General features: G+C 35.4%; 2 protein-coding genes across 3 annotated transcripts; one reads left to right on the top strand and one right to left on the bottom strand.

The window, feature by feature from the left end:
* The first annotated feature begins 368 nt into the window (after window positions 1-368).
* Window positions 369-20433, top strand: LOC124301203 (oxidative stress-induced growth inhibitor 1-like). Its single transcript, XM_046755984.1, has 7 exons — window positions 369-1136; window positions 15477-15667; window positions 17286-17647; window positions 18123-18400; window positions 18502-18770; window positions 19007-19438; window positions 19542-20433. Exons 2-7 carry the CDS (start codon window positions 15592-15594, stop codon window positions 19805-19807), a joined length of 1683 nt encoding a protein of 560 aa, XP_046611940.1. The 5' UTR covers window positions 369-1136; window positions 15477-15591; the 3' UTR covers window positions 19808-20433.
* LOC124301197 (integrator complex subunit 8) lies at window positions 20250-25698 on the bottom strand. 2 transcript variants are annotated; one of them, XM_046755970.1, is made up of 12 exons: window positions 25374-25696; window positions 24877-25291; window positions 24535-24772; window positions 23892-24128; window positions 23504-23749; window positions 23172-23421; window positions 22613-23023; window positions 22102-22356; window positions 21770-22013; window positions 21565-21683; window positions 20883-21232; window positions 20250-20792 (listed from the first exon to the last, which is right to left on the bottom strand). In XM_046755970.1, exons 1-12 carry the CDS (start codon window positions 25489-25491, stop codon window positions 20673-20675), a joined length of 3003 nt encoding a protein of 1000 aa, XP_046611926.1. In that variant the 5' UTR covers window positions 25492-25696; the 3' UTR covers window positions 20250-20672. The 2 variants fall into 2 exon arrangements, with proteins under 2 accessions (XP_046611926.1, XP_046611927.1); XM_046755971.1 differs by having other exon boundaries at window positions 20721-20792; window positions 20879-21232; window positions 25374-25698.
* Between the last annotated feature and the right edge of the window lie 239 nt (window positions 25699-25937).

The raw sequence follows: 25937 nt of genomic DNA, 5'->3' as shown, positions 1-25937 counted from the left end.
ATATTTTAGAACACCCCGGTGAAGTTGCCGTGGAGATTCCCAAAATATTCAACGTCTGCGCAGATCAATACCCTCCTTGTCGCTTTTAGCTCTCAACGACGCATGTCCACGTGAAGAAACCTGAAATCGTTTCACAGAAATTAGACGTTTATACATATTATTAGATGGATTACATGTGTATGTGTATACATAAAAATACATATTGTAGACACACACTACAAGAGTATATAAATAAACAGCCTGTATATGACACATGTCGAAAGGCTTTTCTTTCCAATTTTCACGTAAGAATAAACTATATGACTGTATAAATTTGTAAAATGTGAAATAGTAAGAAAATAAATAAAAAGAGTGAAAAACCGCCGCAGCAAAAATCTAATCGATAACACTTTCGGTATTAATATAAATTTTTTATCTACCCCCTGAACGTGAAAGGAAGTCGCCTGCGAAAGTATTTTACTATTGGTCATAGATTTGGATCCGAAAGAATGAGAGTGGGAGTTGCGTATCCAGTTCACGCGATACCTTAGCATTCGACATCCGACATCACATGCGGGATAGATTCAGTTTGCCGGTAACCGTCTTCGCGTAAAGGCGGGTGCTTCATTAACATTTGGTACGAGTTGTGTGAGTAGAAGCACGTTATTTTTCTTCCTATTCTATCCTTTTTGCGACAAGTAAAAGTGAAGTCGCGATCCTACAAATCACGCGTATTAATCTAAGTCTATACGCGAGCCAAAACCGGTATCAAGTTTGTTAAAGTAACGCGATTTCACGAACAGGCGCAAGTACATTCTGCCGAATGTAACTGTATGTAGTGTTGCCTTAAAAATAAATATAAAAAAAAAGTAATTATTACATTTCATTCCTGATCAGACGGTGTCTTACTATTGAAAAAAAACGAACACATTAATAAAACGTTAATAAAAACTAATACATTCATTATTAATTACAAAAATATTTATACACACATTTAAATATCATACGAATATATTGTATATTTTTCTCTGAAAATATATGAAGATTTTTTAAAGAACTTAAAAAAACGGAGTAAAAATACTATTTTAATACCATTGTTAAACATATAATTATACTTCTCTAACAACCACTTCACCGCGGAAGCTGTGAATATATAGGTAAGTATTTTTTAAAATTCTTTATCTGTTACCTACTCACTTAATTTCACCTTCTCTCACCGCATCATGCTTATATTCGTCGCAAAGTTGATTACGTTACGCAACGTGGTGTACAAGCTGCAGGCAATTCACGAGAAAAAACCGATAGTTAGTGTGCCTGCCTCAGTTTTTTACAGATCAGAATACCGTGAAAATTTCCTTTTTCTACTTGCCATTATTATGCACGTTTCTTTGAACGTGACGGTAGTAAAAGTACATTAACGTCTCAAATTTCCATGGCATATGCGGTTCCTCCACTCTGACGTTTACATGTTACATATATTAGATGCGCATCATACCGTCTTACCTATACGCTATGTGTAGTCCATGGTTAAATTCAAATTCGAATGTTACACTCATCTGATACCATACTATACCTGTCCAATATTTGACTTAGTGATTGTTTTTTGTAAGGTTAAATTATCTCATCGAGTGAACGATGCCTGATATGCAGTTAGATAAGCGTGATAAAAATTCCGATAAATATCGTTATAGGTACTTGTAATATCGCTCGAATCAATCTTCCGCGTTGCGGAAGGGCACGTATAGATAGGTTGGTACTACTTATAATCGAACGCGGTGATATGCATATTTCAAACACATCCTCTATACGACGTTCTATCGATGTAACGGACGTAAAAATAGAGAAACCATAACAGATCGATACAAGTACGATGTTATTACATGCTCCATTGTATATTTGAAAGCATACAAACAATCCCTGTCGAAGGTGGTTAGCCATGCAGAAATCTTACACAATCTTACATAAATTATCATTCTTTTTTGTAAAGGTATTCGTACGTAGTGACCGGCCTTTCAAGTAGGGCAAATTAGATAAATATAATTTTCATCCACGCTTGTTTGCGAACGCTTTTTTATTATTCTATACCTGCACATGTATACATATATTGTACATGTGTACCTACACAATATGTGTCTAGGTACGTTATCGATCGGTTTGAGGATTGTGACGAACTTATGTATTTCTACGCTATAGGTACGTACCTACGCGCTCGTATTCAGGGTTGCAAATTTTTTAATGAAAAAGTAATGCATTAACCATTACTTTTTCATTAAAACATTTGCAACCCTGCTCGTATTATAGGTATAGTCAAGATTCAAAAAAACTAGTTCGTATCTTCATTACACGCGGACGGTGTCCGTTTTTAGAAAAGAGAAAGAGGTAAGAAAACAAAACTAGTCCAACACTTTGTTAAACTCCGAGTCATAAATAAATACGGCGATGTTTCTAGAAAACAAACGGACATATCCCACGCTCTTGTATTGTAAAATACTGACCTGCGATTGACGATTAGTCTATGAAGTTTTGCGAGTTATGTGGTTTATGTTCTTCGCACTAATTCGACAGAATGATAAAACTTTTTTTCGCAGCTTACATCGATGTGCGTTGAATCGTCCATGGTTGAATGTAATTTTTACATTCCGAAATTTGTATTGAAAATCAATTACGGTATGAAAGGAAATATGTTACATTCTCCGAGAACGAAATAGACAACCTGGTGAGACACGGAAGAATATGTTCAGGAAAAATTTGTATACATATATAAATCACCGTTTATTGTGTCTCTTGTTTACGACATCAATAAACGAGTTAATAACCGGTGCAATTACACCTTACAGACAATATTCACGTACAACTTAACTACGTCATATATTCCTATCCGATTTATGCACACAGATTAAAGTCCTGAATTGAAACAAAGTCCTTGAAACTTGCAATACAATGCAATAGGTAGGAACGTTGTATAATACGAAAAGAATCAAACCTAGAATGATTTTCGGTTTTCCGGTGAATCGCTTTTCGTCTTATCCCTTCTCTACGCATACACAACTCAACGTCTCGTTATCTGTGTTCGAATGTTCGCTTACAACTCCAGAACTACTGAACCGATTCTGACTATTTTTCCCCTGTCGATAGCTGAAACATCTGGCCAGATTTTAAGCTATATTTCGTTAAATCCATATCAATAGTTTTGAAGATATAACGATATTTTTAGGCCCATTCGGAAGGGGATCTCACCCACACACGCACACACTTACGAGAACGCTGACTAGACTTTTACCGGTAGAGGAAAGTTACGTTCAATTCAAGTTTTCAAGATTTCAATGACCTCTAGAAAAAAAGTTCGCTAAGAGCACACGCGGCTGTGTCTATAATACTTTTTCTACGAGAACGATTTGAAAATATTTGCTGATGGAGCCGCAACGGGCTGCTAATGTATTACAATATCGCGCAAAAAGTGCTTGGCGCGTTTATCGTTTATTTCTAAGCGGGACTTAAGCAATCTTTACGCAATGAAAGGGCTTTGATCGCAGCGCAGTTTGTTCGTGTCTAATACTAAACCGGTCACTACGTATTGGCTACAGGAATCAAGGCCTTCGGTTTTATCGTTGAACTTGAGATTCGGCTACTGATAAAACCCGCCCACGTGCACGTCGTAATATTGAACACATATACAATCACGCAAAATCGGCTGACCAGTTCCCGCACTTTGCCTCTGATATTCAAATCCTCTCCGATTATACGCGGTGTTTAACCGGTTATGTTTACACTTGAAATTTTGACAAGGTTGGGCCATTAGACACATGTGTGGGATAATAAATGGCACTGTTCCAGCTCTTACTGCACGTTTAAGCGAATTAACTTGGAACGAAGGAGAGTCGGGATTTTTATTACTCTATAATGCATGGACAACTCTCTTGAAGTTCGGAAATCCCCAGTTATTTGCATATTTTTAAGCGGAGTTTCGGTTCTCGTTTGGTTCTCAGGCTTCTTCGGACGCCTGTAACTGTTTGTGAAACCTTATATTGTAATATTATAGGAGTTCCGAACACCCGCAAAATTAAGGCCGACGTAGGGATTCGCGAGGAACGACTCAAGGACATGTGGTAATCGAAGAATTTGCGAATCGTCTGTAACTGAACTTTTTTATTCTTTATTCCAGTATAACCAGTACCGACAACTTGAAATTTTCAATTACGCATCTGATCGTGAATAAGAAAGAATTACAATATTTCAGTAATGAGATGTTTGTTAATGAGTTGAAAAAATTTAAATGCACGTACAAAAATATATCGCGCTCTTCTTGTCTAATTATAGAATAGCTCGCTTCCTAATTTTTTATTTTTTATCGGAAGCTACACGAAAGAGGAAATATTAATCAAAAGCGTAGTAAAAGAGGGACACGTCAGATTTTTTGGTAAAATATACTTCGTGAAATGCAGAATTTAATCTAGAAACGGTAAAAACAACTTTGTTCGGACTAAAATCAGCTACATTTACAGTAAAAAATGTAGTTGATGTCGGGTTTTTTTTTTTTACCAAAAACCTTGATGTGTTCCTCTTTTCCGGCAGTTTCGAGTAAAATGTGCTCTTTTTCTTAGCACCGTGTATTTGATATAACGCTTGTGATTAAAATCCAGTAAAAAACAATCTGAAAAAAGGAGAAAAAATTAATTACCCTTAAATACCATTCAAGAATACGAATCAGGACTTGCAATGCAGTTTTTCGTTCACCTGCTGCACGTGATTGTGTATATTATTTTTATAAAACGTGACCCTCTATCAAATATTTGATGAGCAGAGGAAATATTTGTCGCTGTCCCGTGCCGAATGATTACTCAACTTTATCATTTTCTCATCTATTGCATGCACACAATCAGTTCTATAACAGAAATATCAAGTGCTCAGTAAATTTCCACAAAATGAACAACCGATACGTTACGCATCTACGCTGAAAATCAAAGTACACGTAGATTGAATTCTCAGTATTTATACAGGACAAATCAGTTGCAAGCACGAATAGATAATGTCGAATTTAAAATCTAATCATCGATAGGTTTAGATTATACTCGTAGCGAGTTTTTTTTTTTCAAAATTAATTCACGTGAACGCTTTCACCTCGACTGTATTAATCATGACGGGAGTTGCTCAAGTTGTTTCGCGGCAAGTTTGTCATTGGCAAATATGCATGTATGCATATTTACCCCATATATATGTATACCCAATATTTAGTATAACAACACCTCAACCGTTAAGCACATAACGTGTCATATAATCATTATGTACGGTAAATATTAGAAATTTAATGATTGACACTTGACAGACTGTAAAATCACTATTGTAATAAAATTAAAAAATACAACATCACAGCGCGAAGACTAACGACTGTAATATTAATTATAAGTGTCATTGTAATTTATTACCCCAGAGACAGCCAGTTGCCTTTTAAATACCGATATGTAATCAAGTCTCTCTCTCTCTCTCTCTTCATAACAATGTGCGACTCGGAAAAGCAGAAAGTGCGATAACAGCGACACAAACAATTCTCGACTTTTCTTCGCACCATTATTATCATTATTATCTCTGAAGTAGGATTCGCGTCAAAATTTGAAGGTCATATGAAAAAGATTAACCGAAGTGCATCGACTGAATTAATCAATTCCCAACGGAGATTATACAGTATTATTTAATACGTGTATCAAATTTATGACGACTTATCTATAACGGGTAAACTTTACAAGTGCTTCTAGAATGATTCGTTCCTTTCTATATGTATATCATTTATCTAATACACATTTTTATATCTGCGTATTATATTCTACCGGCTGCGGCTGACTATATAATCTGTTCGTAATATCAAGTGACGCAATTATACGTCGCGTGGAATAAATTTTGAATTACAGTTGGTATGTGTAATATCTTTGGATACAGCGCGAATTCGTGACGTATAATATACTGCCGAAAATCATATTTGTATGAAATGATTGGTCGGAGTAATGAAAGCTAGTGTAATATAAGTACTATAGTCAGATCAATATTACCAAAAACATGGAAATTATTTCTACCGATTTTTTTTTAACGATGATGAAAAATTTTTAACCGTCCGCATGATTTGCGAATCAATCTTGCGAGATGGATCGTCGTTTTTGCAATGTTCATAATAATTACGTGCAGCGTTTACGCTCAACGCGGTTAACTGTATGCGGCTCTCGACCATGACTCGTTAAAAAATGGTGAATTACGTATACGTCATTTCGCATTTTAATCTCGCAGTTTTATCATGAACAGACATATTGTATGCCCGTTGGCGCAAGTGAGCGAGGCACGTACGTGAAATATACGCAAATCATACTTCATATAACGATATTACATAAATTTTCATACATTATCCTGTGTGATAACCGTTACCTGCGCTTATTATTCAGTTCATATTATACGTTAAACCAGTTTCGAAATATTTTGCTACGCATGGAATGCGTCTCTGATACTTTTCGGAATTGATATTGTGTGCACAGATTGCGGTGTGCCAAAAATTTCAAATTCTGAACGAGCGTCTCAAATAGAATATCTCATCCAAATTAGAGCTCTTAATATTGATATTTAGAGTTGCATATTTTTTTTTCCATTTTCCATTTAAATAACACGTAACGGAAGTCCGACATTTACTTAACTTTTTTTTTTCTCGTAAATCGCTTGGCTTATAAACTATCTACGTACAAATTCTCATAGGAAATTTCACGCTCTAGAAAAAAGTATTAAGATAGAATTTTCTCAACTCTAACCGATTAAAAGATGTTCAAAACGACTCAGTGTTTGTAGCCGAGTATCTCGTAATCGATTAGAGTTAGGAAAATTTTGTCTCGGTACTTTTTTATAGAACTTGAAATTTCCTCTAAGAATCTATATTTACATTCTTCATAAGTAATTTAAATGGAAAGTGGAAAAAACAAAATAGGCACCTCTAAATATAAATATTAAAATCTCATATTTGGTTGAGATATTCTATTTCAGACGCTCTACCGAAATTTTGATCCGCATTTGATATTGTTTTTTGTTTTTTTTCGGCACACCCTAATTACTTACAGATATCCTAGAAATCATCTATGGAGTTTGATAATTCTGACACGCGCAAATTACTGATTAACAGATGATTATTTTATAACATACAAATCATAGTAGGTATGGGAAAAAAATTTATTCATGACTTATACTTAATTTCGCTGTATAATAATTTATTACATGAACAGACGTCCTTCTGCGTCGTTCTCTAGCTTGTTAAATTTTCCACCCAGCTGTTATCGTTTTTTATTAATCTTGTTAAACAAGGCACAAGATATTCGCGTCATTATTCTTATGTCATTGAATAGATTTTATTTTTAAACTTCTCGTTTTTCTTTTCTGTGCTGCAAATTCATTTGTCGGCAAAATATGAACGCAGAATTCGAGATGTACGATTAAGTGTAGTAAAATTGATTGTTGTTGTGTTTTTTTTTCGATACAAACTCTACAAGAAGTTTATTACGTCCAGAAATATTGATTTCTGCGCACAATTTTTTCGAACAAAAACTGCAATTGAAAAACAACTACAGTTCAAGGAATTATCGTTCAATATTTTTATCCTCACACCGTTTTACCACCATACCTACATTCTCATCACACCCGCATTTTCTTATCGCTGTTCCGCGCTCACAATCACATCAGAAGTCGTGCAGCTCCGTAAGAGGGTCTGCAGACTACGACCCTTGGAGTGAAGGTGATTGATCCGTAAAAAGCCTGCAGTAAGACATCCGTTCTAGGTGTTATAAGATGCCAAAAACAGCCGGAGGGAGCGTCCAAGAACAAAAGGTCGAACAAGAAAATGTCGCAAATGCGGACACGAGTATATACAACATATAACGAGAGCCGTGAACGTGGCGGAAAAAACTAACAAGGGCAATTATATGACTGCCACGGTTATAAGTCGAAGCGTTTTAACATGCACACATTCGAAAACTGGCATTGGCAAGTGTGGTCGTGAGGTCAGATCGCTCGAGATTATTGTAGGTATAACCACCGCGATTTCCTCGTTGAGCATGCCGTCCTTCGCTGTAATGCGAAACGAAGGTCTCCGATTGTTATGTGGAAAAAGCAAGACTGTTTATATGCGTTATTGGCAATCGAGGAAATACGGCGAAGCAGGCAATGAAATCTGGATCGAACGGAAGTTCAAGGAGAGACGGAGATTTAATTTTTTTTTAAATTTTCCAACAGTGTTCCCTGGCGAAAATGATTCTATAAATTTCGATGAAAATTTATACGAATTTTTACCGAAATTTCTACGCAAAAGTACAGTATTTGGGCCGATTCGTAGTTTTGTGAACTTGGATTTCGCAACGATTCGTAGTTTTTCGTCGATTATAATCTTAAATGTTATAATCTATGGTTATAACGTTTTGGCGTAGAAAAATTTACGAACGCTCATCTCCTTAATGGTTAATATGGAGGTCTAGGGACCTTTAATCCTAGTTGGTAAGTGTGTGAGACACAGGAGTTAGTCGGAAGCAATGCTGACAGGTTAGTTATACTGCAGTTCATAGATGTAATCTACTTGATGAATAAATATTCTAAAAAACTAAATTATGTGTTATCGCTAACATACGACAGTTAAAAATAGATTTGAGTAATCGCGCTGCAACAGATGATAGCCAAGAATTACATTTTCATGCGGTTTATTGACTAAACTGTAATCTGAAAATTTTCTCCATTTTTTTGAAAGCATTTGTGTGGGTCTGCTTAGCGAGAAAATTAAGCCCAGATACACGAGGATCGAATAAAAAATACTAGAATTTAATCATGTTTAACGTTCTTCGATTATATTAACTTTCCTGAAGTTGTCGATATCTAACTTGTGTTTTTCCAAGTTGCACAGTTTTATTTCTTAAATCGCAAAGAATGTTGTAACATTAGTGGTCGTTATCGTTGACTCAAATAACATTGGTGATGATTTTTTTATCTGTTTTTTTCCTATTTTCTGTACTTCTCATTGGGATTCGCGGTGATAGGACGTGTTGACAATTGTTGAATGAAAAAGTCAAGGAAACTGTTATCACGTCGCCTTTCTCACAATCAATGTATAATCAGAGGGAGAGAAGTAGCTAAGAATACAATTTTAACACTCTTCTTGTAACAATCTTATAGGTATTACTCCAGTACGTGATTTTACCAAAATTACACTCGGAAAATTTACGCTGGTATCACCAAAATATCACTAACAAGTTATTTTTTTTCCTTTTCATTTTTAATAAAGTATTTCCGCATCATTTAATTTCAGCAGATTTCAAGTGTGATTTCAATTATAAGTATGAATTTAGAATTCGGTGTAATTTCACTGGTGTAAAAAATCTTTTCGATTACAATATTATTAACGCAATTACAGTAAAAATATAGTGTTAAAAATAATGAAAGCAGACGAGATCGATCTGTGGATTGATACCGTAAACAAAAACGTTTTCTATCACCATGGAAAAGTAATTTTTATAACATAACATCGGGTTGCATACCGTGATAAGCTGTCCTCTTCTTCATTTTTATCGCAGCGAAATTCGCGATCGGTAAATATTGCACATGACCTACCAGACAACAGGTGTTATATAACTTATTACAGACTGTTACTTAACCGCACTATAATCTTCGGGCTGGCGCCATTCCAGAGTATAAAATATCAAAACTGTTATACAATGAAGTTGAAATTCATCCTCAGAGTAATTAGATTTGTACATTTGTGGCACGATAAACTTTGTAAAAATATTTCAAGCCTACTCGTAACAGTTTTTGATTCGCGAAATTAGTATGGAATTAAAAACGGTCCGATCGATTGACGCATATGAACATATGTATATTTTTTCCGGGCCCTTTGGATCGCCTGTGCGAACAATGCAGGAATCGCTTTGCACAGTTGAGCTTTTTAATACCGAAGCAGAGCGATTTAGAACATTCCGGAATATTAATTTAGATGTAAATTTAGCCTTACCTACCTCTGTTAAATCATTCTTCAGTATTCACTATTTACTCGATAAACGCAAATACGTCGACACCTAAATACGCATGTGTATATATATATATATATATATATATATATATATATATATATATATATATATATATATATATATATGTATATACATTAATAAGTCAGCCTCTTTTATTTTTCAACCGTAGGTTGATAAAACCAGGAATTCGATAACGTTTTATGCGCTGCAAATAATTGCGAAATTAAATAATGCGGTAAAAATGTTAGCCAAGCGAATATAAATTGTGCTGAGTTTATTTTTTCTATTGCTCGAAGCTAAAATATTCGTACCTACCTGGTACATACGTATTCTTTGCCGGGACGATTAAATGTCTTATGAATTAAAACCGTCTCTATTTAGTCTTGTGTAAATTTTTTTTTTTACCGCATTCATAAAAATTCTTGTTAAATGCACGTTATCACATCGATCTTTTACCGAAGCCTTGTCATTCATTCCTCGATACATATAATACACGCAATCTTTGTTGTATTTAAAAGTTTGCTTTCTCGTTGCGTAATATCGTAAAAACGAACCTTTCCAACTGTCGTATCGCACCTTCGGCACATCGATGTAAAATTTAATCTGCACAGTGTATGACAGTGATATAATTATAAAGACCTCTGTAATCTTAAGCACTGCAGCTTGAGTAAAAGTAAGATAAAGATAATGATTCGCCAATCGTTGAAGGAGATTGATGTTTTTACTAAAGCGCATATAAACGAAGATTTTTTTATTTGGTTTTTATTTTTACGGCTAGTTAATCTAAGTGTTAAGTTGTCACACGATGTCAGTAAGGTGCACTGAGAAAAATTTCATTTGTTACAGTAACTAGAAAAATTCAGTGAAACAGGTATCGTTAAAAAAACTGTTTGAATATTGTTGGAATTACGAAAAACGAGGTACGGGTAACCATTTTGCGATATTGTCGATCCTTTTTTGGTAATTGCAACGCAAAATCAGTTTGTTCGGTTTACTATACTTTTTTAGTTAAACAAGGCTTTAACGTCAATTTATCGTTGCACAAGCATTAAATTTTCGCAACAGTGGCAAGAAAATATAGTAACAGTGATCGTAATGAGAAAGAATAGTAACGGACACCAGACTTTCCTGTAACAGCTAGAAAACTAATTTTCATTTTGTACCTGGAACTGTATTTTGTCGATTGTGGTAAAAAATGAAAATAGTCAAGGACTGAGCGATAACCGGAACTAAAAATTTTTCTCAGTGTATATAGTATACTATGTATCAAAGTATGTATACCTAGTCTAGTAAAACAATTTTTGATCACACGTTGATGGTTTTTTTTTTTATAAGATGGTATTAAAATAACGACGATTGAACATCTTCCAAATTAATATCACTACGAGGTATTCACGGTGTTTTATTGTACCCTTTTACCAAAAGAGCGAGTCACGTTATGTATTCTGAGCACGCATTTAATGTTTTGTATATGTATACGTATATATCTATATACAGTAGACCAGTTTCGTAAAGTTACGCAACTAAAACATGATGCGCATGTGTATAATTTCTACATCTAACATAGGTATGTATAATACATACATACATCAGATTCAGAGCGTATAATACTCGCAAGAATCTTCTTTCGTACATCTGTAATTACTCTTTCATAAAAAGGAACGCAGTCGCAGTCCAATTTGAATTTTATAAGATATGCACGAAGATGCGAGGTGTGTTAACTGATACGGTCTTAATCGCACAATGACCATTAAATTCGGATAATAAAAACTATAATCCTCGCCGAAGACGAAAATCGGACTCGTATATCATAAACGACTTCGAATTTTCCAATTTTTCAAAAAAATCAACATTGTTAATGTAATCTCAGTAATTAATTTGATGAATAGAAGCTAATGTATGTTTTTAAATTCGAGGATAAAAATCTCCCCAGAGCTAGTTACAATTAATTGGCTAATGTTTATTACGAACAATGAATCATTGACTTCTAATCATGGATATTCCCAATGTGGATAATATCGCGATAGGAATTTCGTTTGGAATTATGAACGACTTGGGCTTACATACGCACGTGTATGTGACAAGTTGAATCATGGTGTAATTGCTATAATTAGCCGAGTGATCAAACTCCCCGCTGTGTATAGTACAAGACAATGTGCAGGGCGAAAGAGTTTGTCCGCAGTACGCACATAGAGTGGGCTATAAAATTCGTCGATGAATTTTGTACGCAGAATTCGCTAAAACATGCGATCGCGTATACGGACAATTTATATTATACAACTTACAGTACAAATACGTGCGAAAATGATTTTCCATATTACGTTAACCTTTTATAACTTGAACGGTAAAAGAAATTTGTGAATGATGATGTCGAGTTATTAGTAATAATTGTTAAACAGTATAATAATCGAATTCTTACGCTTCATAATTTCTATAACGCACTTATTACGGAATATAATCGCATTTTACTGTTTTTAAAAATCATACTTTCGCTACTGATTTATACGGTATGATAGGAGAAATTAATGAATCGCGATTTTACGTATTTACATACATGCATATGCAAAGATAAAGTTTATACATTCATGTTCATAAATATATTATTCAGATTCAGTTTTCTGCAAGTATACGACTGTATATTTTCTTTTTCTTTTCAAGTGGAAACGGAAAGAAGTGAACTTGACTTCGGTACGTTAAATGCTGACTAAAATCTAATTTCGGTGTGATGTAAACGGTCACCTAATTTTTTAAAAATCGGCCCCGAAAGACGTGGAACGCGGTATTTTTTAAAGAAGGGCGATACGAATGGGGTTCGAATTTAATACACCTGCCGGCGGGTTCGCCCTTTCATACCTTTGAATGCTGTATATTATATACGGGAAATCGTATAGATATAAGCGGTGCGTTATGCGTGGGTTAAATTATGCCTAAAACCGGTTAGGCACATCGTTAAATAAGCAGGGGCAATGTTACGGTCGCATATCGGATACATCACGTGCCTATATAAATTAAACCTGTTGAAACTCACGTTAGAAGTTTTATAGAATATTTAATTTATGTATTCAAATTTCACAATTCCAACGATTATTATGACGTATGTAATACGGTATTCGTGTATTTGTTCAAGAGAAACGGACGATGCCCGGATTGATTTACTTGGTTCTCGTCTCCGATGTAAATTTTGCTGCATAAAATTATGTTAGATAGCTTTTTGCGAGTGATTTATTACGAGACGCACGAAGAAAGAAAAGAAAAGAAAAAGAAAAAACGTACCTGCACGCACAAAATTATTTAGTAACTCACCACTCAAAATTGTTAAACCACAGGGTAAAATTTTTCCAAATATTTTTCAACCAATAATATTGGCTTGTCCGTTTATATTTGAAAACCGTGCGATTTTGAAACGCATATAGAATTTAATTATACGGTACATGAAATCTATGAAAAAATATAAGAAAAAGATCATATGCAAATGGGTGGGGAATTTTTTTTTATCCATGTTGCAAATAATGTTGCAAAAATTGACCTAGTTCAAACCAGACTAGACCTCTCCGACAGCCTCGAGGGTGGTGACTATAAGTATATACGTACGCATACACAGATCCATGCACGTATACATAATAGGCAAGACGCCAAATTTTTCGTAGACGTGTATGAGTTTCTAGGCTAGTCGATCCTCGAATAAACACATGTATTTACATAATCTATGCATGCCTCTGGGTAGGTAAAAAATACGAAGAAATAAGCCTTGGGACTTCTGAACCTGGACCGACTGCAGTCTGCGCGGTTTAGAAAAGAAAACTAGCTACATTTTATAATATATACTGTGATGTATTCGATCGTGCTTTTAAAAAATGGCTGTAACAGATATCTCGAGAACTTAATATCAACTTCATCTCGCAAAAAGAAAATAACTATAATGATAATATATCGCTATATCAATGCCGATAAGACGGAAGAAATGAAACAATAACCGCAAGCCGCCAGAATATCGATTCGTGGTTAATTGTCATTAATATGTAAAGTGAGAAGAATTAAACGTCGCAAGTTGAAAACTTTGTTTTAATTGCTTTTAATTGCAGGTTTAATTGCTCCGAGTTTGTATGTTATACGATAGTTTAGTTCCAATGTAATACACGCAACGATGATTCGCAAGACTTAAACTTAATGTAGGTGTATACCTATATCTGTGTATATTCTTGACGATTACTGTCATACGTGTGTATGTTCATCTAATCTCTGTAACCCTTGAATTGGCAGGATCAAAGATAAAATTAATCATTTGGTTTGGATTATTCCAGTGTATGATTCTACAGGTCATTTTGCTAAGATAAGCAAAATTATTCCGATAAATTATCTGCCACTTGCTTGTATTAAAAACTTTCCGACAAATTTTTCAACGTAAGATTCACAAATATTATATTATATGTAACTGTTAAATCAGTCAATTAATGTACGAATTCTTTGCTAAATATTTCTTTTTATATAATCAACGATGCGTATGGAGTTATAATTATTTCCACTCTGTGTTCTAACCAGAACAAATGTTGACTTATTTTTTCTTTCCCTCCCGATGGTAACTATTCAATCATAAAATGTAATAAACGGTAATAAATTCATTCATTTGATGTCATCGGGTTCTTACTGAGAAATTATATAGTGATTAACCATAGTAATTGAATCACATGTGCAATGAAAAATTCAGTGTTTGTACAGAAATTGACCTTTTTAATTAAGTATATGCTATGTGTCTGAACCACTGCGACATATTTCTATGTGTTTGCTGTTTACCGAGGAAAATTACGACTAAATGTGCAAGGGTTAAACAATATATTTATTTACCTATATACGGTTCATAAACATAACCACTGACCATGAAAAGCACATGGGGCATTCCAGCTGAACTCAACCAGCTTTTGAGCTCGTGTGTTCGGATTGACTTCTCAGATTTTTTCAAAATTTTATCAGCCCACAAGAAGACCATCAATTTTTTTCAGATTTTTTGAGTCAAACGGTTTCGAGTCATGATTTTTTTTCAAGAACGTCAGGTATGATAAAAAAATTTCGCGGAAATAAAAGACTCGGTTCGATTCAGTTTCATTAAAAAAAAAAAGTGGTGAACTGAATCCGAACACGTGAGGTCAAAAGTGGATCGAGTTCAGCTGGAATGCCACACGTGTGCCTGCCGACCGTCCAAATACTCGTGCACTTCTGCAATACGTGTACCTACACATTTAATATTTGTTCAAGCATGCGTGCATGAGGTTCACTTATGATAAAACCAGTGCATCAATGTATAATCGTAGCTCGATTTTACGCTAAGATCACAGTTTACTTATTACGCGTACTAGTTTTCCATAACGAGCGGCTGCATATAATGAAATAATAAAAATTATGACTGCGTTGTTGTGAATTTTTACCTTCGTTACGATAAAGATAATAATTTGCATTTTTTCACATCTGTTGCAGATAATAAGGAAATTCGGAAGACTGATTTACATCCAATAATATTTATATACACACTCGATATAGATATATATAAAGCGTCAAGATAAATTTTCTTCGTGAATCGATCTACGGTAAAATGTTCGAGGATCATTGTCATTACACGGAAGATCTCGCAGATAATGACATCCAGTACAAAGATGTCGTCATCGTAGGTAAGACTAAAATTTTTTTGCTTCTATAATATTATTTACCTATGTAATATTATTAATTTGACATTAGTTCTCAAATTTTTATGTGACAGAAGCTATTTTTTGATTCAAATACTCTAATTAGCTTAATAAAACATTAGATCAATATTTAACGAGAAAATTCATGAAATGCTAGTAAAAAATCAACATGGCCGCCGTAATTGACACGCTTGCGATTTTATTTCGGACTTGGAATTATTTCCAGTACTAACCGATTATCGAGGGCTGTTTCACGCGTTATTAAATTATAGCAAGAATTGTCTAGTCAGTATTACGTCGTTAATGAAACGCCTAGAGAACTAGAAAATTACATCGCAAAATTCACTCGTACGCGTGTCGCATGCATAATTGCCTACACTGCGGTTCACTCTTGAATATTATCGCGTTTACAAGTATCCTGTGATAATAATTTTCGAACTTGCATACCTTTTGTGTATGATGCATTTCACAGGATGTAATAGCATATACCATTGCATGTACAAAGAAGTATTAAATGTATTATATATATATATATATATATATAAATCCATACCTGTTTTGAAAATATTAATAGTGATGAGAAGTTATATAATCAAGTACAAAAACATGGATGTATATGTATATATATATACGTGTGTGTTATAGACTGCATATATGAATAGCTTCATATTTGCATATCGTGAACAATCAATGTTGTCTTCTGTTGTAATGCAAGTTTAAAATTGGTATGTATTATGTATGTGAATAAGAATGCGTTTACATAGCGCAAGATACAGCATCAGAATTAAGTTAAAGAAACATTGGCTTATAAGTGTATGTTCGCAAAAATACATCCAGTAAACAATTCGTCGGTCCTGTTTTCATTGTGTCAGTTAAATTTCAATACCTAATAACGCGATAGCGCAACGACAAACAAGAAACAAAAACATTGTTATCTACGTAACTGTTACAATTAACTTTCGAAAATTAAAGGTCGAAACAAAACATTATTAATTACTACCACTGACGATATCACTTATACACCTGTTTATACTTTTACGCATTAATTAAGTAAAAGAAATACGAATATGTTAATCCAGAGGCAAAATTAACCAATTAGTAGTGAGGTAAAATTATTTTATACAAGACGAAATTTTGAAGCAACTACAATGTATACTTATCTCCAGACTGTTTCGAAGCAGAAATCTTGTGTATGTTTATGTAGAAGACTCAGCCTATTTCATTGAATATAAAAAAAATGAGACAAATATTGACTGAACTCTAATTACACGTATCATGTATAATATATCTTATGTATAGGTATGTATGTACATGTAGTAGATGCCCTAAATCAGTCTTACAATAAAAATGTAATAAGCTTTGAAACATTTCTTTCCAACGATTAATTTTTAAATCTCATGCTCAAATGAAATCAATTAGCAAAGAAGTTCCTCTTATTGGATGTTATAAATTTCTTCGGAACTTGTGAAGTTGCTGAAACGGCTGTATGAGCCAATACAATAGTAAATCCACTTCTATAACTATTCCTGCAGTCTGTACCTCGACAAATGTTTCAAAACTTCTTCGTCGTGCAGATGCAATAAAAAAACTACTTCCTTTTCAGGGAATGGACCGAGCAGTATTTGCCTTTCGTATATGCTGGCTGGAAATTGGCCCTATTACACAGGGGAACCCCATCCGGGTGATGAAATGTTGACAGCTCGACTTGCTAATGGAACTAGCAGCGGTTTAGCGTGCAACACTCGATGGGGCCTTGAGACTCTTTCGCTGGGCTTGGAGGGCAGAAACGGTGGAAGACCACTGCCGCTTCTGATAGATCACTTGCAACATCCATGCACAGATGCAGGCCTCGATCTGCCACCACTGCTGACATGGATTCCTCCTGGCACGGAAAGTGGCGGAGAAGACCACGAAATATTTGATCATGTTGTCCTGGGGAAAGGTGCGCCTGGCGGAGCGTGGCAGGTAACATAAATTCCATATGTCAAGCTTTAATAATGTTTAGACCTCATGCTTGTACTATTTGTCAGAAATACAAGAAGCCTAGAAATGGACTGATTGCAATTACCTTCAAAATTTTCTCCAAAATGGGTCATGAGTCCAAGTCGTGCAATAAGCTCCTCAGTTCGCTAATCACTGTTGAAACTCAATGTCCAATGTCTATGTATGCTAAATACTGTACCGACACATTCTTTCCTGATCACTTTTATCACGAGTAGCATTGATCCACTGACATTCCATTTGTAACCACTTTTCAATCAACTTTGACACTGAACAATTAATCTATCTGGGTTAGTTTGATATAATTATTTCTAATAATGTTAAATAGACAATCGTGTTACGGTCGCTGCATTACCCTTGACATAGTTAATTCACTCGATACAGAATCTAAAAAATAACTTTTTGCATCTTACTTTAACACTGTGTGTTTAATTTCCAGGCAATGGATCCTAACGTCTTAACAATCAGCCTCAGCCGGTGGATGTCCTTACCCGGTCTCGACATCAAAACTTGGGAATCGATGGTCGAAGCAGAGCAGCGAGAAGTGCACGATCATAGTTTAACGTCAACAGGAACAGGCGATCAAATCCCAAATCCGTTCCTAACGCAAGAGAAGCTTAGCAGCTATAAAGGACTTGGACGAGTACTAGTTGGGACGGTGGCTAAATACTTTAGGGATTACGTGAGGATACAGAAGCTCGAAAAGTACTTTCGATGGTAGGTATGCGAATGAATTTTAAATTTACACAACTACTTGGAAAGTTTTCCTTCTTTCACAGTTCGTTTTAATGTCGCTTCAACTTTGCCTCTACCCATAGTGGGACCACAGTGACGTCTGTAAGGCCTGTAAATAATCAGAAAGATGGCGATGCAGAGAACGATACCTCAGAATATAAATGGATAGTACAAGGTGTGGAAAACGACAGTGGTAAACGCTTTGAGTACCGTGCTAAAAGGGTAGTTCTGGCAACAGGTGCATCTGACCACTCGAATCGCCTGGGATTACCCGGTGAAGATTCCAACTCCAACTGGCTAACCCACGACTTGAATGATCTAGAAACAAAGCTCGATTGTATAGCCATGCAACGTGAGTATATTGCATTAGTGATGAATTCATTAATGATCAGGCAATGAATTTTTAAGCTGAAGTAACTTTTACCCTAGATAACGCGGAGTTTGCGGCAACGTTTTTACTCACAGTCAATTGATGCGGAAATTTGCACGAATACCCGTTTATTGTACGACACAAGTTCTGACGTGCCGAGTTCAGTCGTTGCTTTACATGACAATTGATATGGTAATAAGGTAAGATTCATTTTTCAGAATGTAGAGACAGATTAGCAGATCCTGTCTTAATCATTGGAGCTGGACTGAGCGCAGCGGACGCTGTGACCGCCGCTCGCTTCCGAGGTATTCCTGTTCTTCATGCTTTTCGTCACAACAACAACAATACAGAATACTGGTCCAACAATAATGTCAAGAGAGAAAAAGGAGTCGGAAAGAATGGAATATCCGTCGGCAGTGATCGACTGAGGTGGCTGCCTCCTTCTATGTACCCAGAATACCATAAAGTTTATGAGATGATGGCTGACGGAGGGACTAACTATCCACTATACCAGGCACTTTCTAATTATACTCTCGTCGATCTCCATCCAAATTCAAATTGTTCGTCTAATGGGAAGAAACTCGTCACCCTCTGTTCACCAAACGGAGAGCTTCGATCGTTTGAAGTGTCTGTTGTCGCAATTCTCATTGGTATGTTACTGTTCGTCATTATTGAGACGTTATTTTCACCTATAAGAAACTGATGTTAAAATGATAGTTCTTAAACATGCAAAAATTAATCTTTACATTACAGGTTCTCGACCAGATCTTTCGTTCTTACAAGAAAGCGGTTTAGGACTGGGGAAAGATCCATCAAAGCCTATAGACGGGCGATCAAACCCCATACTTGTTGACGATTTCACTTACGAAGTTAATCGTGCACCAGCTAAAGGCCTATATGCTCTCGGACCGCTTGCGGGAGATAACTTTGTTCGTTTCACTCAAGGCGGAGCATTTGGGGTCCTAACACATATTCTTAACACAACTTGTAATGTCACACATCGAGCTAAAAAGAAATGAAGTGTTACAAATGGCGGGCGATGTGTGGTAACATCCTCGTCATTCAAATCCTATCTGCATTGAGCATCACTTACTACCTGATGCCGGTACCTCAACGCACTATTCACTTATTTGCTCAAAGTGTGTGTAGTGCTAACTAACTTAATATACTACAGTGACTCAATTGTCATTAAATTTGTTGTTATCCAAATTGTACATACCGTTTGGAATGTAAGCATTTATATAACGATATCGCATATATATATATATATATATATATATATATCATTTTTAAGTATATTATTATTATTTTCCATTACTTTTTATATATTATTATTATAATTTTCGGATCACGCGTTTTTCATAGACAAGGACATTTATTTAAACATATGAGACATATTTACATGATTGAACATATTCGATTTGATGCTTTTTTCATGTTTTTTGGTTTTTCAACTGATCCATCAGTGACTATTTTATTTATGTTGGATACGAACTGGCATTGTTGAAGAGTTTTATTAATAATCTAGATTATAAAATATATTCATTAATCTGTGATACTCTAGAACACACGATACCTAGCACTGCTTTGGATTTCGCAAAATAATTTATGAATCAGCCAATGACATTAAACTATATTTATTAAAGCCTGTGTCGCTCTTTATCTCCTCTCCCTTTATTTTCTCTTGCTACGGGTGAAAATATACGACTATATCTGTCTGTTTTCGACTTTATTCTTTCCTCAACGATATTTCTATTCGCAGATATGCTCACTTCAAAATAAGGGAATTCTATGTTAGAAACGTCTATTATTGATAGATTCATAGACTGAAATCAATTCAAGGTATTTACACAATTCAACGTACAGATGTTTCTATGAAATTAATTAATACACATATTGTTTGGCCAAAGCTCTCAAAAATTTTGCTTTTCGAATATTTGCAGCTTCCCGTTGAATTTCTTCGTTATTATTAGAGTTTAATTCTAACAGTCCTATAATTTTGATCTGAAAAAGAAAAAGTATTTCCAACATAAAATCATATCAAGTTCAGCAAAAAGAGAAGTATTTAGTTTGTATATTCAACAATTTACCTACCGCGAGCTGTTTTCTATGGTGCTCGCCTCGTTTAGTGTGCAAATATATAAGAAACTCGAGAACCGTGGTGTCCCATATACAGTGATAATAAGCATCCATGGCATCAGCTGCAGCGCAGCTCTTCCGATCGCTAGACATCATCTTGAACGCTAAAGCATAATCTACTTCTTCTAAAAATTGACACAATACTGCTGCTTGTGTGTAACATTGCAAGTGCTCGCAGCATTTAATCATTCGCCGATAGACGAGATCATCAATCTGAGTGCGTGGCACAGGCTGGCTGAAGAGATCACTGGCAACCATCGTGGCCTCAAGGTAATACTTCATGGCACTTTCGTGATAGCCGAGAACTGGAACATGCATAAGATAAACAGGCTGACAATTTGATCGATGTAACTTATTTTGTCAAACGTGTTCAACTTTCATCAGTACCGTACCATATTTTGGCAAGCTTAGAAACAAGTGATTTTGATATCACTAATTAACTGCTGAAGGTGAATTCACTGATTATTCACTTCAATTTAGCTCTATGTATGCTGATAAAAATTTATTAATTTTGAAACCTTTACAATGTTGATTAAAACGGCGCTTAATTTTATCACTGATAAAATCATGTTTCGGCAATCTAAGACTTTTAACTGCAGTAGCAAAGTTCATATTTTATCGGTCATGACTAACTCACCAAAATTAAGATCTGCCATCAATTTTAACCAAGAAACATTACTCGGGTAATACTTGAGCGCTTGAGACAAAACTTGAAATAAGAATTCCCCAATCGTCCTCGTGTTGTACGAATTAGAACTGCAAACAACAATTTCATACAAAAATATATCCCTATTTTTACTGTTCTTGAGACAAGTAAAAAAAATTTCATAACATAATCATACTTGGAAACGGCAGCCGGCCAGAGATTCAAGTATTGGGTGTGAAGCTCGAGGCTAGATTCGTCACGGAGAACGTTATGCAGCCGTGCCAGTAGCGATGTTACTGCTGTGAGAGCAGTAGGTTCTCGAAGTCGACTGAGAGCTCCACTTACTGCTATAATAGCATCCCTAGAAGCACTGCTTCCACTAGATCCGCTATTGCTTCGTTTTTGCGGTTGTTGACTGCCCGGCCCAAACACTGCTAGAACTGATTTATAAAAGTACGGAAATCAGTTGTGTCGTTTTACTTTGTTTTTGGATGTAGGTGTGTAGTGAAACTTTTCATTATTCATTACCCATGTCCCAGGCTTCTCTGGGGAACTTTCTACTTCCTTTGTGCTTAACAATGTCTTGGCAAACTGTGCTTATCGCTGCTGCGAACTCAGAGTAACTCCATCGTTTTTCTATAGTTGTTAAATAATCCCATTCAGCCATATTCAGCAAAAATATTATGCAATATTCGATTATCTCTTGTCGCGGGATAACTTGATCTGTAGCTTGTAAAGTACCCAGACACTGTTTACACTCTCCAACCAAAGTTTGCATGTCACCTGTGTCATAAATATTCAGTCGTACATAATTTCGAACAGTATGTAAACTCATTAATTACATCAATATAAATTGACAAGTAAAAGTAGGTTCATTATTCCATGTTCAACAACTATTTAATCTTCAAGTAGCTAGTATTCTGAGCAATCACCATCAAAACGGGGCATAATTTAATCACACGTTTGTAGGACCGAATGAACGAGAAATATTATTCATATTCATATTTTTCAACAGCAAACGAATACAAATTATACCTACAAATATTATTGGCTGGCCAGACGTAGAGACAGTGCAATATTTCGATCAACAATGCTTCCCATGCCACAAGTTGGCATAATTTGAATATTGAACTGTTGCCACCAGCTACATTGAGCTGCACTTCCTGCTGTAGGATATTCAGCATCTCTTTAGCACCAACAAAGTCTTTGGTTGTGACAAGTTCTCGACTTTTGGCTAGGAGTACATAGGAATAATTCTGCAGTAAGCCTCTTGGCAATGACATTACCACACTTTGTAAAGGAATAGGAAGTACCCAACAGTTGTTCACTCGCCATATCGGTTTCCTTCGGTTCGTACTGGCAATATGTATTAAAAGTTCACGTATTTCATGCGGATTGTAAGACAGAATTATACGCTGCTCCAAAGTACCGATGTCCACTCTTGAGTTTTCTGGAATACCAACGCTTGTGAGCTTCACATTCATATAATTGGAATACTTTGTCAGTAAAATTTATTCTAGCCAAATTCTACGGGTATAAATATTTTTACAAATTTATGTAATAATTAAGGATTTGAAACAATTTCGTTTCAGGCTTACGTGTATAGGTCACTGTTTGAATTCCCCATTCGTTGTTTGTTAACAAATCTGGAATCTCAAGGTCATTCTGTTCGGCCTCTCTCTTTACTTCCTCTAATTCTTCTTCATTGAATAATGATCTGAGATTCGCATCTTCAAGTAATTGACTTGCAAGTCCGTCTATTTCACCACTCAGTACAAGATACAATAAGAACCGTGAAATACGCCTCTTATCCAGTTCTGTCACTTTGTCTATGACACTACCAAAAGCCTAAAAAGAAAAATAGTGCTAGTTTATTGAATAAAAAAAACTCAAATAAAATGATAAATATTTGTACAGAATTTTTTTGTACCCAGAAAAGTGTGCTGAGTCCCTTTGCACCTGCAGTTTTAATTTCTGCAATATAGTCACCAAGAAGAATCTCGCTTTCAAGCACCTTCCTGACTAAATTAAGGCACTGAATTTGTACAAGCAAATCACGAGCTACAATAATCTTTCTATTAACCATTCCACCCTGTATGTCCAACTCTAAATTGTCCCTATAAACTTGAGGAATTTCTCTGCTCACATTGTCTGCCTGCAGCACCTGTACGATGTTCTGAAAGAATAAGCGATGCATGTGATGTAATTCGAGTATAATTAAGATTTTGACAACCACAGTTCATTAAAACAATAGATATATATTTTATTCTGGGTAGAGATTATACGTTACTTTTTTTTAAACCCCATATTGTACATACCGTGTACTGGTCTTTGATAGACGAGTGCATTTGTTGAACGAGATCTGTCTTGATATTTTCCACTGGTATTTCACAAGCCAGACAATAACCATCCAGATATTCCTTTTGGACTGTGCAATATATCAAGGGAACAGAAGTGTCCAGCTTTTGAAATAGTTTTTTGGCACCGCTAACGTGTCGCTTGGCGCTTTCATAATCCTCCCGGAGGAGATGAAATACTGCAAGATCATAGTGTATCTGTAAATTGATAGAACAGTGGTTTACATTTTAAAAAAATGCTCTCTTTTGAAATATGTGTAAATTAAAACGCAAATTATACTTGATGATGGATTTAAAAAATTTGGAATAGAATATAAATCTGCAGTTAGCCGTTATCAGAGTGATTGAATAAGGTAGTCGCGTGTAATACCATGTGCAACATAACACCAACATACATAATCAATATCGTTCAAAGTATTGTAAAATTGTTTTAGGAATCAGAGGAATGATGTTTTCATTTATCATAAGTTGACTATCAAACAAAATTTTGATTCACACTTCTAATACAAAATATACGAGAAAAATAAGCTCGAGCAAAATTGAAGAAAAAGCTAGGGGATTATTAAAAAATGAAGCTCAATTATATACGGAATTTTAAATATACCTGGCATTTGAATTCTTCAATGCTTATACTGTACATGTTTTCCCAATTCTGTTTGCATTCCGTACTATCCTCAGTTAGCATAACAAATGTCTCAAACGATAAGACCTTTGGTGAAATATCATTTAATTCCAAAACAGCATTCAGAGTATTGATGGTGTTGGGAAGATACGTCTCTAGCTTTCTCATTATATCGTCGGTCACAGCAGGAGGAACATATGTTACCTCTTGTGTACCTGGGCTACAAAAAAATCGACAGTGAAACACAGGCAATGATATTTGGTAGAGATAAAAATGAATATTATAATGATCAGAACAAAATCAAAACAGTAGTTGAATACTTACATGTGAGCAAACGGTTGTTTGATCTGTCGACTGTTTAATGACTTACAGACGATCGCTCTCAAATGCCACCTGTGGTAAAGAACGACTGTAAAAAGAAGCTGATCGCTCATGGAATTCAATTGGTACTCAGGTATCATTGGAATTTCAACAATGGTTTCTGTCACTACGTAAAACAGATCCTGCAGCAGTGAAATCTGCATTGGCAGTGATAATTTTGTCTCCAAACTATCTAGGTCCCATTTCAAATAGGCAGCTACTTTCAGCGAAAGAATTTTTAGTGCCAAATTTTTGAGACTCCACTTGTTCAGGTTTTGCATCTGTTCGTTTGTGTCGACATCAACGGTTTTGACATCACTATCTCTTTGTTCCAAATTTATTGTCATGAATTTTACTATCAGATCCGTTGGTGATGGGTCTAAAAAGGAAATTGTGTGAATATTATCAAAACCTAAATTTTTTAAATACATATCTATTTGCAAAAACAATTTATCACTAACCTGGAAACGGTTTGGAAAGATGTTCGTGGAGCAAAGACGGATTCAATAGAAACTCGAACCATAATATTGTGTCAGGTGAAATCGGAACGGTTCCTGGCCGCAGTAAATCCACGTCCATGATTATTTTTGCTTAAAGATGATTTAAATTCAGTTTATGTTCATTGATGGAAATGTCAAGCTTTACAGAGAGGTTAGCGTCACTTCGGCATAATTGCACCGCATGACAGAAACTGAAGAAATACGCACATTTTCAAGCTCGATGCTTTCCGCCTGCGGGCAGGCAATCTATTGTACACGCATGCATTATATGTCATTATCAATCAGGCACTATGTCCAGTATCTTGGGCCATGATTAATAATGCAAAATCCGCATCGACGCCTTTATGTACCGGACACACAGCCGTGCGGATTGTTCTCAGATGCAAATCATTTCTAGATACATGGGTAAGGTGGCAAAATGTGCCCAGCGAAAACCAATAAGTCGAGAGATCAGAACAGATTTAAAAAATCTGCAGTTTCTCAAATTTAATGACAATAAGAGGGTTCGATAGCTCACGGTTACAG

Source organism: Neodiprion virginianus, chromosome 3 (assembly GCF_021901495.1).
Source record: "Neodiprion virginianus isolate iyNeoVirg1 chromosome 3, iyNeoVirg1.1, whole genome shotgun sequence".
Classification (NCBI taxonomy): domain Eukaryota; kingdom Metazoa; phylum Arthropoda; class Insecta; order Hymenoptera; family Diprionidae; genus Neodiprion; species Neodiprion virginianus.
This window is presented reverse-complemented; position numbering and strand designations above follow the sequence as displayed.